Source organism: Porites lutea, chromosome 14 (genome assembly GCF_958299795.1).
Source record: "Porites lutea chromosome 14, jaPorLute2.1, whole genome shotgun sequence".
NCBI classification, from domain to species: domain Eukaryota; kingdom Metazoa; phylum Cnidaria; class Anthozoa; order Scleractinia; family Poritidae; genus Porites; species Porites lutea.
The window spans coordinates 19,705,061-19,718,034 of record NC_133214.1 but is presented as its reverse complement, the minus strand read 5'-3'; the positions used below and the strand labels follow the sequence as shown (position 1 = coordinate 19,718,034).

General features: G+C 38.2%; 2 protein-coding genes across 2 annotated transcripts; both read left to right on the top strand.

Annotated features, from left to right (window-relative positions):
- Positions 1 to 971: 971 nt before the first annotated feature.
- Positions 972 to 3,619, top strand: LOC140924454 (E3 ubiquitin-protein ligase TRIM45-like). The gene has a single exon (XM_073374484.1). It carries the CDS (start codon positions 1,220 to 1,222, stop codon positions 3,506 to 3,508), a length of 2,289 nt encoding a protein of 762 aa, XP_073230585.1. The 5' UTR covers positions 972 to 1,219; the 3' UTR covers positions 3,509 to 3,619.
- A 3,410-nt stretch (positions 3,620 to 7,029) lies between these two features.
- LOC140924302 (uncharacterized) lies at positions 7,030 to 12,955 on the top strand. Its single transcript, XM_073374331.1, has 3 exons — positions 7,030 to 7,385; positions 11,406 to 11,519; positions 12,036 to 12,955. The coding sequence occupies exons 1-3, from the start codon at positions 7,169 to 7,171 to the stop codon at positions 12,347 to 12,349; spliced, it is 645 nt and encodes a 214-aa protein (XP_073230432.1). The 5' UTR covers positions 7,030 to 7,168; the 3' UTR covers positions 12,350 to 12,955.
- The last annotated feature ends 19 nt before the right edge of the window (positions 12,956 to 12,974 follow it).

Sequence of the window (12,974 nt, the reverse complement as noted above, 5' to 3'; positions counted from 1 at the left end):
AAGGTTGTTTTTCACTGACGTAGGAGTCCTGGAGAGGGGGAGAGGGTACTCCCTATAATAGCCTATAGTGGGAGGTTCCGCCCAAAAGGGGGTACCTTTTGTAGGCCTAAGTCCAAAAGGGTAGGGATTTCATTAGCTAAAGTATATGAAGGGGTAGGGAAATTTATCATTTCGGTCCGTAAAAGGACCTCAAAAGGCTAACAGAAGGATTTTGTGGCTGTGAGGGAGAGAAGAAAACCTCCTGGTTTAGTGAGTGCTCCCCTCCCCCTGTCGGAGGTTGGAGTAGGAATCGGACAATGTTAGTTATCTTCAAAGAATAAAGCAGCCGTACTTAATTAGAGAGCGAGAATATTCGGTCTCTGTTGGTTTTTTTGTGAACGTCAACGATCGTGGAAACGTTTGAACTGGCCTCTTAAACCCTTTAAGCCCCAAAATCAACATACAAATTCTCCAAATTGGTCTCTATACATTTTCATATTGAACACGTTGGGAGAATTTGGTAGAGGATCAAAGCATTATCCCTTCGGTGATTATTTCATTAATTCTCACAACCTTTTCTCTTGATTGTGTATTGATGTTGTTGGAGAAAATTGATGTTTGTCATTTTTGGGACTTGAGAGGTTAATGTCTTTCACGAATCGATATATCGTTTCTGTTGCCTTTATCATGCTTACTACTCACAAATTACTAGACAACGCGTAGTATTAAAATTTAAATTGCATCTTTTAAAGCTGTGGTTTCACGCTCTGATCGTGCTTTAGAAAGGCTTCACAGATTTCACTTTGTTGTTAACCATTGTTTTGTAACCAGGTTTCAAAATGATTGTCATTTACGGTAGTCACGCGCTGAAGCTGGCGCGACAGGGACTCTAACAGCAGCGTTCCGTGATTGGTTCTTTAGAAGATAAAAAGCTACAACGCTTGATTGTCTGGTGCATATTTGCCACTCAGGTCATAATGCATCTGAAGTAAGTCTAATTGTTACTGGATCTTACAATTATTTTCAATCCTACCAAGAGAGTATCTGTTTAAATTTGAAATATCATCCAGTTCACGCATTTTATCGCACAGATCTTAACCCGGGGGATTTCATTTCTGGGAATCATAAACCACGAAAACAATAACAACCCTCTCATAACGAGGCTCTTTGATTGGTTCATTCTCTTTTAATATTCCGAAACGCTAAACATATAGACAATCACAAGACTTCATTGTTCAGTATGAACTGCTTCGAGGGTCACAGCTCACTTGTGGTTGACGACATCATGGACCTTACAACTTTGTTTCACAATCTTCGTGAAGAAGTGTCTTGTTCGGTGTGTTCGGACTTATTTACCGATCCTAAACATCTCTCCTGTCTGCACAGTTTCTGCTTAAAGTGTTTGAAAGGATGGTACGAAACGTGCGGCGGCGGAGACGCCATTAGATGTCCTAAGTGCCAAACCTTCAGTCAAGTTCCCGCAAGCGGTGATTTAAAAGATCTTCCAACCAGCTTTTATCTTAACGGCTTGATCGATGTTCTTGCCATTAAAGAATGCAGCAAGTCTCAAGTCAAATGCGGAAACTGCGACCAGAAAACTTCGGTAGCATCGTATTGTTTCCAGTGTTGCATATTTTATTGTGAAGAATGCTTAATCGGTCATAACATCATGCGAGACAAAAAGGAACACCGCGTTTTGGCCGTAAAAGAGTTTCAAGACAAGGACTACGAGGATGTATTGAAGAGACCAGTATTTTGTTCAAGACAAGGACACCAGAAGAAGAAACTCAAATTATTTTGCAAGGAATGCGAGACGGCCGTTTGTCAAACTTGTGTCATGCTAGATCACAATGGTCATAAGTTGACGCTGATTGAGGAAGAAGTCGAGAATCAAAGACCCGAGATAAAAACTGTTATTGAAACACAACGACACAACTTAGACGAAAAAATGAATGTAGTCGCTCAGCTAGATAAAGATTACGCTAAAGTGATTGAACAGAGCGAAACTTTGAAGGGCAATGTCCAAAGGTTTGCTGATGGGTTGATAAAAACAATTCGAGCAAAAATGCAAAATGTTATTGACGCGATTGGAAACCAAACGAAGAAGTCACTTGAAAGTTTAACAGCAAAAAGGGGTGAGATTCATCATCAGATAAAGATTATTGAATCATCACTGGAGGAAGCTGCTAAACTTTTAAAACGAAGCACCACCGCGGAAATTGTTCAGCTTAAAAAAACACTCCAAACAATCTTTCGGGGAGTGAATGAGACAGAGCCTATTGTTCATGACTACAGAAGTCTGCAAACTTTTGTTTTTGTAGAAAATGAAAAGATGCATGATATTGTGAACAGCGAAGATATTGGATTCTTGGAAGGACCTGCTTATAGAACAAAAGCCCGTGAATCTTTGGCTGAAGGTGGAGGACTGAAAGAAGGAAGTGTTGGACGTAAAGCTCAATTCAATTTGATCACAAGAAACGCAGAGAGAAAGCAGGGGTACAATCAAGGGGACCGTGTAACGGTAGAGATCACGGACGAGCAAGAACGAGAATCCGTGACGGAAGTAAGAATAGATGATAGCAAGGATGGAATCTACAACATCAGTTATTTTCCCAGAGTTCAAGGGACAAAAAAGTTATTAGTTAAGGTAAACGGGGAACATATTCATGGTAGCCCTTTTGCTGTTATTGTAAAACCATTTCAAATCAAACCTGTTTTATCTTTTGGAAAGGAAGGCTCGGGTGATGGAATGTTTAAGTATCCTCGAGGGGTGGCTGTGAGTGATAGGGACGAAATATTAGTAGCTGACTGCAATAATCATCGGGTTCAAGTGTTTGACAGTAATGGTACTTTCCTAAGATTCTTTGGCCGCGAAGGTAAAAATGCTGGAGAGTTCAACTACTCTGTTGGAGTAGCCATTAATAAGGACAGGAATATTTTCGTGGCAGACACTAATAGCCACAGAATACAGATCTTTAGTTGGGAGGGGAAGCACCTAAGTTCATTTGGCGACGAAGGAAGCCGTGATAGTCAGCTCGCCTACCCTTGGGGTTTATCTTTAGATAGTACGGGTAATGTTATTGTTGCTGATTATGGTAACAAACTGATTAAGATTTTTACTCCGGATGGTAGGTTTGTAAAGAAGATAGGCGTGCAGGGTTCTTTTAGTCGTCCTGTTCACAGTGTTCAGTGTGGTGAATACTTCATAGTGTCAGACTCAGATGAACACTGTATCAAAGTATTTAACAGGGAGGGGCATTTTCAGTATAAGTTTGGTAAGAAGGGAAAAGGAAACGGGGAGTTTAATTATCCACGTTTTCTGTCAGTGACTCAGTCAAAGCACCTGTTGGTTTGTGATGAGTATAATCATAGAATACAAGTCTTTGAACTAGATGGGAAGTTTGTAGGAAAATTTGGTAATGGCAGCAAATTAGGAGAATTTAATAATCCATACTCAGTAGCTATTCTAAGTAATGATCAAATTGTGGTGTCTGAGTTCCAAAATAATCGAATTCAAATATTTGAATGACATCTGACCAGTTTTCCTAAGAATTATAACAAGCATCACCAGTAGTCTTTTTCTAATTTGGGCCCACAATGTAAACTACTGGACTAACCAGTAATTGTGTAAGCGAATAAAGTTTTAACAACAACAACATGATATTAATTTTGAGGAGGACTCGGAAAAAAATCCGAGTCCCAGATGGGATTTGAACCCACGACCCACAGAATAAAGTTTTATTTATTTATGTATCTAATTTCTAAGTGTAGTAGGATTACGTCATTACAATCAAGTGATCCCCCCTAAATTCCTCCGCCCCCGGCCCCCCCCACCCCCAGGCGATAAATCCAGTCCCTTACCTCAAGGTCTGGATCCGCTACTGCATACTGTTATCGATTGATTGCCTTCGCGAAAATCAAAATAAGAAGTAACTGTACAATAGTAGGAAGCCTACAGTGTACCACAAAAAGAATAACAAAATAATTTTTTTTATCCTAATTAACTATTTGTGATATGCAGTTATTTGTGTAATCTAGAGTTATTATAGAGATAGTAAATATTGTACTTATCGAACAAAGGTCATGTTGCAATCCTTAAATTGTAGTACTGTATAAGGGTTGCTGTTGTTATTCTTTGTACTTTTTTTCTGTTATTATTGTCAGTAAAGTAAAAAACAACAACAACAACTTATTCTATGCTTGCAACATATCAGTACCCAACGATAATCCGAGTTTCCCATGTTCCAAGGGTTAGGAAAAAAAGAAAGAAAAAAATAACTAAATACAGTTTCATTGGTAAAGGGTCAAGCCAATATCTATTCATGAATGAATGAATAAATTAAATAATTAATTACTTGATTGAATGAATTAACTTAATTTATACACGGTAGTAATTTCAATATACAAAATTGGTTTTCAAACTAGCCTTGTGAACAATTCTATGACCTAATACTAACCATATGAGAATGTTTAACACTATCGTTGCAGCGACTAAAAGTAGAAGGAGTATGAAGTATTTGTTTAAATATAATGATAATGAAACACCTAATGCAATTAATTATCATGGTGGTCTCTCAAGTACGCTTGAACCTATTTAATGTCTCTATGTCTCTGACATGATTCGGAAGTTTATTCCATGCAATTACCTCACGATAAGCAAAAATTATTTTTAATGAGTCCGTTTTAGGTTTTGACAACTGAGACGTCTTAAAGACTAAAAGTGATATATATATATATTTTAAGGGAACTAAGCAGCAGTTCAGAATGGGTAAGATCACTTTGTCTTGTGTCCTATTGTAGTCAACAACTAATCGAGACTAGGGTTTGTGAGAAGTGGCCGCAGTTGCATTTTTGGAGGTGTATTCTGTTGTTGTAAGACAGTATAATAATGGCTTTTGTTTTCTAGAATTTTCTTCGCGTTCCGCCCGGCATGTTGGGAAGGGTGACCTACAATCAATGTTCGCGTTGTTGCTGGTTCGTTTTTTGCGCAGGGGCGAGCGCGAAACGCGAGTGAAACGCGAGTGACTGCTGACGAAGCGCAAGGGACCATGGGAAGGAGAAAAATTAAAGGCGAAGCGCATCTCACCCTCCCTCCTTCATGCCTAGTTTGCGCGCAAATTTTCATCGAGAGAGAGACGTCTGTGTACGAGGAAACCTATGAAACGTGTTATTAGGATAAAGAACTATGAATTTCTTTACTTTACTTTTCTTCGCGCCATTTTTTTCCGCCCGTTTAGTCTTTCCCTTGCCCCCACTATCTGCCCCTGGGTCTCGGAGGATGCGTGAAATACAAGAGGCGCAAACAACATCATACAAAAAAACTAAGGCCTTGAAGGAATGGAATTAGGGTGTATGATAACAAGAGCCAATCAAATAAATAAAGCTGCTCTCACTCTCTTTTCTCTCGTCTGTCCTATTTGTTTCGTTTGTGTTTCTTCTCTCTTACAGTACTCTAATTAATCTGGTTGGTGTCGGGCTGTGTTAGAGAGAAAACAGTGACGGCGGGGAATAGGGGGTTGGGGCTGTAACATTATAACGCGAATGAAAAACAAAAAGCAAGTGTTCCTTAATTCGCTGTCGTTCCGGAGGAATTAACAAAAGTTTCAGATCTAATCTTCTTTTGTAAAGGAAACCAAATGTAGGACAGCACCAGAGTACTGGGGAAGAGTTTCATTTGAATGGTCATGTCGTAAGATTTGGTCCACGGGCTCAATAGTCAGATCAACTTAACATGTCTATTTTAATTAACTGTGTTAAGTAACCTATTAATTAAAACACTTTCATAAGCGGATGAACTTAAAAAATGGCTTAAGGACATTAACTGACTTGCGATACACATATCGCATTTCCATCAAGTGAAAATTTAATCATGCAGTAATAATAAACACGAACAGATTTCCACGTTGGTCATTGACCCACCGTTCGGTTTGTTTGCCTGCATTATCTCCGTACAATAGCAATCGGATGGTAGGTTTCCTTAATGCATTAACAGATTTGTTGAACATTCTAACAATACTCACATTGTAATCTTGTCTGTTACTGTTCTACAACTGGCGTTTGTTTTACCAACACTAAAACATTTTTTGAATACTTCTCTTGGCTCGAACATCCAATCAACAAAACGATCCACAAAACTGTTGAATTGACTGTTATCCTTGGGTATCGTAGAGGAATTTCTCTGTGACAAGTGGACTTTTCACTCAAGAAAACACGTAATTGGAAATCAGTAAATCGAAATACCGGAATATCTAATCAATAGTGTTTGTGCTAATCTATAAACAAATGGCCTCCAGTCAAAGGTGTATCACTCTTACTAGACTAATGTGTTTACTTTACAACGTATTCTGATGCAAAACTTGTCAACCTCCTTTGTGCCTCCGAAATGCTTCTGTCACAGTTATTTTAAGGAAAGGAAAATACGCTTTGAAAGAAAAACATTAAACAGCTTCAAAGATTTCCGTTTGTTAATGGGAAATGCGAAATTAATGCCTAATCACATTATTGGCCAAGGGTAGTGGAGACAGAGGGTGTCAAACCTGATCGAACACCCGATCGAGCTCTAAAATAACTGCTAATTGACTTAAATGCGATTACGTGTTAAATAGGTGTGCTTTTTAAAGTTAGGCGATTTCCTAAAGTATTTCTGCACGAACCATCTCTTTTGTTAAAACGTTATATCCGCATTGACCTCTCACAAGATATATCACGAATATAAGTAATGCGAAGTGCTATAATAGTTCTATGATCTTAATGCAACATAATGGCATATATTATTTTTTCATGATACTTTTGTATAGTGTCTAGAAACGAGTCTTTGGGTTATTTGCGGTGATGTTAGCATGTCAACGCGAAAAGCACCTTATTTGATTGCTGGTTGGTTATCTTTTTGCGCGCAGTGCAGATCTTTTAAGCCGGACTCAGTGGGATTTTTCTAAAACTAAAAATTATGAATGAACCGAAAATAGTTTGATTTTGTCATCTGATCTGATACGGAAAGTAAAGACCATAAAAATCAACAAATCAACGCTAATGGATCAAACGTGACGGCAAACAAAGACGTGTCAACAAAACTTGTATGCGGAGAACAGAATTGCTACACTAAGGCTGGTTCCATTCTCGTCAATCGTGCGTGCACATTTTCCATCGCTTTTGTCTTCGTGAAAAGCAAAACCAAGCGTGAAGAAGCTAAATGAACTACGAGCAAAGACCAGATGATCGCCCTAGGGTAGCTTCGTTTCTTATTGCCGATATCCTGGCCCCACAAGCTGTTTCCTCTGTGCCATTATGCAGCCCGAGTCAGCCAACGCCAGAGATTGCAAATTTAAGGATTCCCCCCACCGGAACCACAACGGAAAGCGCCTTTTCACCTAGCCATTCCTTTGCTTCATCCTGCCTTCAATGCTACGGTAACATTTATCATCTTTTCAGTTCTGTCTTGGTTTCCAGTAAGAAACTGTGAAAAATTCTCTAAAATATTCGGTCATTTTCTTAGTGTTGACTGAGACCTTTGCATTGCGAAATTACTCAGTTCTTTATTGCCTATATTATCTTATTATAACTTGCTAACAGTATATAGTGTGCTAAATAATTGCTTCTCAAGAAGAAAGCCTGAATGAGTTTTCGGACCCATGCGGAAAAGTTCAAAACACGGTGTTGGCCAAGTTTAACACGAACCTTGTTTTTCTTTCCCTTTGTTTGCACTGCCCGATTTCTCTTTTCTTTTGGCGGTTGCGGAATTTTCTTTCAGTTAAATGGAATATGATAACGGAAGAACAACATTTTAACTTAAACACTACCTTTCCGTGAGATAATGGGGTTATATGCCTTTGTCTGATATAGAGATATTTTACTGTATAATGAACACTGCTTGCAGTAGACATTGATTTGAACGGAAGTCAATGTAATTTGCCTTGTTTAACAATTGTTACTACACTATAAGCTTAATCGCTGATATTCAATTTCTCAGACTCTTAACTGAAAAAATTGCTTCTGAGGTAAACTAAGTGCTCATCTCGCTACATTACCGCTCAGCGTTTGTTTGAAACATGGTCGACTCGCTTTTCACATTCTTCTTTCTTTTGTTAGAAACAAAATCTTTCACTAAGTGTCACTCTTTGGCAAGAGATGAAAGCCCTAAAGCCATTTTCAGTGTTTCACGATTTATCTTCATTTTCTGCGCAACTTTGAACTCTCGTTCACGGTTTTGTCCTTGAAGCGTGGCCGCCATTTTGCATCCAAAAATTCACGCAAAACTATTGTATCGCCCTTTTTCCAACCTTGTTAAAAAAAAACAGTTTCTGTTGAGCATTTGAAGCCAAAGCACACACCGGCGGAAAAAGAGAGGCTTTGTTAGTCCTGCAAGTTTTGATGTACTTGGTGACAATTTTTTCGCGTTATGTTTGGACTAGAATTCACTATTAGTTCCACTAGGAAAACAGAAACAGATAAGTTAACCCGATACGCGGGTACAGATATGAGCTGATAACTTTGATACCTGGTCGTGATTGATCAGTTATGATAAGGAAATAATGTTAAAAGCTCCAGACGTACAGCTTAGCTTGTATACTCGCCCTGACTACTGCAAATCGCAACAACAATTAAGCTTTTGATAGTGGCCAAATTAAACATATCATGAAGCCTTATCAATACTACACTGTAACCAATCGCTTTCTTTGGAATCACCACGCTTAATGATTTCGGAGAGACTCATTAACAGTAACATTACTGCTTCGTAAATCCTATTTAAAAGTTGAAACAACAGGGATTTTTCCGGGCCCAATAGCCAGACCCGCGTTTAGTGCGACGGCGGCGAAAACGTAGCTTAAAATATGAACTTGCCGTGATTATTGCAACTTACCGCTTACTTTGTCAAATGAAGGGCAACTCTCCTGGAGGCAAATTCCTAGAAAGCAAATCCAAATTCAGAAAGAGAAAGACAGTTTCGTCGTTGCTTGTTTACGTCCTCCATGAAACGTGAAATTAGGCATTTTCACGCCGTAGTCGTGCAGTGACGGCAAAGAAATGTACAAAAGTGTGCTGCACGTGCAAAATGATTAATGTTTTTTTATACAATTTTGCTCATTAAACCTAATGCTTTTTTATGCTTTCGTTACTGTAGCCATCGTCGGATTTTAGGTCCTTTTATAAACAGTACCACAGGTAAATACGGCTCAGTACCTTTTATCTGAATGGTGACACTAAAAAAGGCTTTCCGAACAACCTTGTGCAGCTCCACAGGATAACCGTATTGTTCAGTGGCTTTCATTTGAATGGTCACTCTGTATAATTTTATCCACAGATTCAAAGTCAGAACCATCTTGTACGTGTACTGTTTTGGCTTGAGTACAAAGAGAGAAATTTGTCTTGTTTTCTGGAGAAAACGAAACTGGAGGAGAAAACGAAAAGATGAAAAGAATGCAGACGCTAAAAGAAAATGAAAAAATCACTCTTTTACTTTTGCCTCGTCAAAACGTCTTCGTATGTGAAGTAAATCAGTAGCTAGAGATTGAAATAATAAAAAATCAACAGAAAATCAACATGGCATTCCACATTCTAAGAGCCTGATTCAAAAAATAAAGCACATTAAATGATCTTTGAAAAAATAAGAAGCTTGGAACCGAAGAAAAAAGCCATCACCAACTGAATAGTGTATAAAGCTAAAATGGTTGTTTTGGGATCGAAAATAAAATGGAAATTTTGTTTGGAGATCTCAGCTTTTATTATAAAAAGACATTAGGCAAATCATTTTTATCCCAAAGAAAATCACACAACGAAAATGAAAAAAGAAAACAAAACGCAAAGCAATGTGTTATTTTTTAATTTATAGTTTCTGTTCTATTTACCGGGGCATAGAATTATTAAAGCCAAGTTCCATTTCGATTCTAAAAGGCCTTTTTTTCTCGCAAAACTGATCATTAACATAATTCAATGTTGTTAGTTAACTGCATCGTTATTACAAAGCTGTTCACACAATCTAATGCTTTTATGACATATTTTAATTTGTCCCACATATTCACCTCTCTCTTTTCGACGGTTTTACTTTGAAGTTGCCTCTACGTGTCATTCAGCCTTCATTTAATTCATCAGGCACTCATTTCAGCTATATTTCGTTTTCATCAACCTCGAAACTTTCATTAAGAAACAAGTTATGGTTAACTTTTTTAACACTGATCACTTTTCGCTCTACCAAATTTGACGTTCATTAAGTTTATCGTCGTTCATTAAGATCCTCTTATCAAGGGAAAAAAGATAGAATTTTATTTTAAAATCATAGTTGTATCATCTTTAACTTCAATGTGTTCCGTTTGCTAAGGAGAGTGGTGTTTCAAACCTGAGATAACTTATTCTTTTCTAAATTGTTTTTAAATCAGTCTACTTCTTTCAGCCGGGTCTCCATTGTTAAACCGTATTGTTTGATGTTTTGTTTTAACAGGCTAAAAACATAAATGGCTATAAATCTGCCTTAAACTCTAAAAAGCGCAAATATTGAACCTCAAAGCAAAGACTTTTAAAACTTTACCATTACAAGCTGTGCAAAGATTTAAATGATTATTATGCCGCGAATGAGGTAGCAATTAACTGACTTGTCACGATCGGTGAAAACATCTTTTTTTGAGAAAGAGAAAATTTAAATACCATCTTTTAGAATATTGCATAGCCAGGAGCACCATAAGAAACGAATACTCAGTGTGACATTCATTTCGACTGTCCACACTTTAAGAGAGGTTTCGATTCATGTACGGACTCAAAGTTAGAAACTTCACACAATTTCATCCACAGACTCAAAAGTTAGAATCACCTTTACAGCTTAAACAGTACCACAGGAAAGTACTGCTCAGTAGCTTTCATTTTTCATTCAAAAACAAAGCCCCAAAATGCCTTTTATTTCCTTATGAATTATCTTAACACTAAAAACCATTGCACGTCCGAAGACAGGATAAACGTTTAGAGTGAAAAGAAAAACTTTCAGCTGTGCTCAAATGTCATGTGGCTGTCAAATGTCTGATTGATTACTCAGGTTTGAAAATTTTTCGGTGGTGTATGACTTTCCTTGGTAGTTAAAAAAAATATCTGGTCAAAGACTTAACTCCGAGTGAAAGGTACTCTTGCCAGGGAAAAGGAACCCAACGAATTCATTGACGGACTGTTCAAGGTTGATTATCACTCAAAATAACGTTTTGCACCTCACTTACATTTGCACAGACCGAATATTTGCAAGTCAGCTCAATTTTTTTTTGTCTTGAGACTTTTTTGATAACACTTTTCTTTATTTTTGTGAATTTTCTTTTAAATTCCACCATCTCATACTAAAATCACAATTGCGCTAGAAACGCTGAACATGGACCCGCTAAAATAAGTTGGTAAGGACAGGAAAAGACCCCGAATGTGTTGTGGTAAATGCTGAAATATAATATTTGCTTTTTCAGGATCACGCTGTCACGTTTCCCGACATCCCTGCTATTGGAATGCCCCATACACGTGTTACACAGGGTCACGTGGATACAGTTGTCATGGCAACCCATCTTTTCTTGGAGTGCAAGGTAAATGTTTTACTGTTGAGGAAACATTTTTTCAAAGGCTCAAAAGTGAGTAAAATAAAGTGAAAAAGAATTATTAAGCGTCCGAATATTTTAGCTAAAACAAATTTAATTGTCATTGGGCGTGTGTCGGACCAAAACAAAAACACGAAAATTATTTTTTGTTAAGTATTAAAAAAAAGTTGCATCACGTGAAAGTGCTATTAAAATGGTTACATTAAAGAAATTTATCAAAAGATTATAGCTCAGTTACACTTGATGTCATGGCTGCTGACCACGTGATTGAAAATGACCTATTAAACGATACCACAGGAAATTACTGCTCAGTATCTTTCACGACACAAGATTTCGTCCACAAACTCCAAAGTTATATTTTTATCGAACTTTCTCATCATTCAATTTTGGAAGCAAACACCTAGGTTACAAAAAAGAAGGACCAGACCCCTCCTAATAAAGAATCTAATCAGCTTTATTAAATTTGAAAGAAACTAAAGCAGTACAGTTGTGTTCTTTTCGCAGATTGTGGAAGCAATCACCCGTCATCTTCTTCAGAACAACTTACCCAGTCTATTCACGGACAAACGAGACCGCGCAGACCAAGGAGACCCTGGACACGAGCAGTATTTTCAAACTTACAGCGCAAGGGACTCGAGAAGCGTTTTCAAGTGCAGAAATACTTGACCAAAGCAGACAGGCATCAGCTAGCCTCCATGTTAGGATTGTCTGATAATCAAGTCAAAGTGTGGTTTCAGAACAGACGGATGAAATGGAGACAAGAAGCGCGGGAATCAGTGACAAGTACTAACACGGAGGCTGAAGACGAGAAAAGCTGACGGTGGTGACCGAGTTTCTGGTCATGCGCGGAAGGCACAAAAAAAGTGTAGAGATATATGTAAAAAAGTCTCATAAATTGTCTGCATGGTCCCGGTACGGCGTCTTTCCAGGCCTTCTCGATCAATGCATTTCGGTAACGTCCCTCGGACCACGTGATTCGAAGCGCAATGGCCGCGCGGAATATTAGGGCCTAGGGACCAGGCAAATTAGTAGTCTAGTTTCGAGTTCGTTATGACCAGTGAATAAAAGAAGTGAAGACGCATTTGTTACAGGCTCAGCCTCCATCTGAAGTAAATATTCACAAAATCCAACTAGAAGATTCATTACTCTGTCTATTGTGTATTTTCCAATTTCAAACACTTATTTGCACTGCCGGAATTTGTGAATATTTTACTTTAAGTCGAGGCTAACCCTCTATGAAGGCGTCGTTAATGTTTGTATTGAGCGGTAATGTTTAATTCGAAACTGGACTATTGTCACAGTTTGGAGGAGTGATTCCCCAAGCAGAATGAAATGCTTTATACAAGAAAGCACAGAAGGTGTCTCCTTCAGAACTGTCGTCACGCAATGCTCCACCCCATATTGCGTGACGACTCAAAAAACAACTGCGTGGCGGGGGGGGGG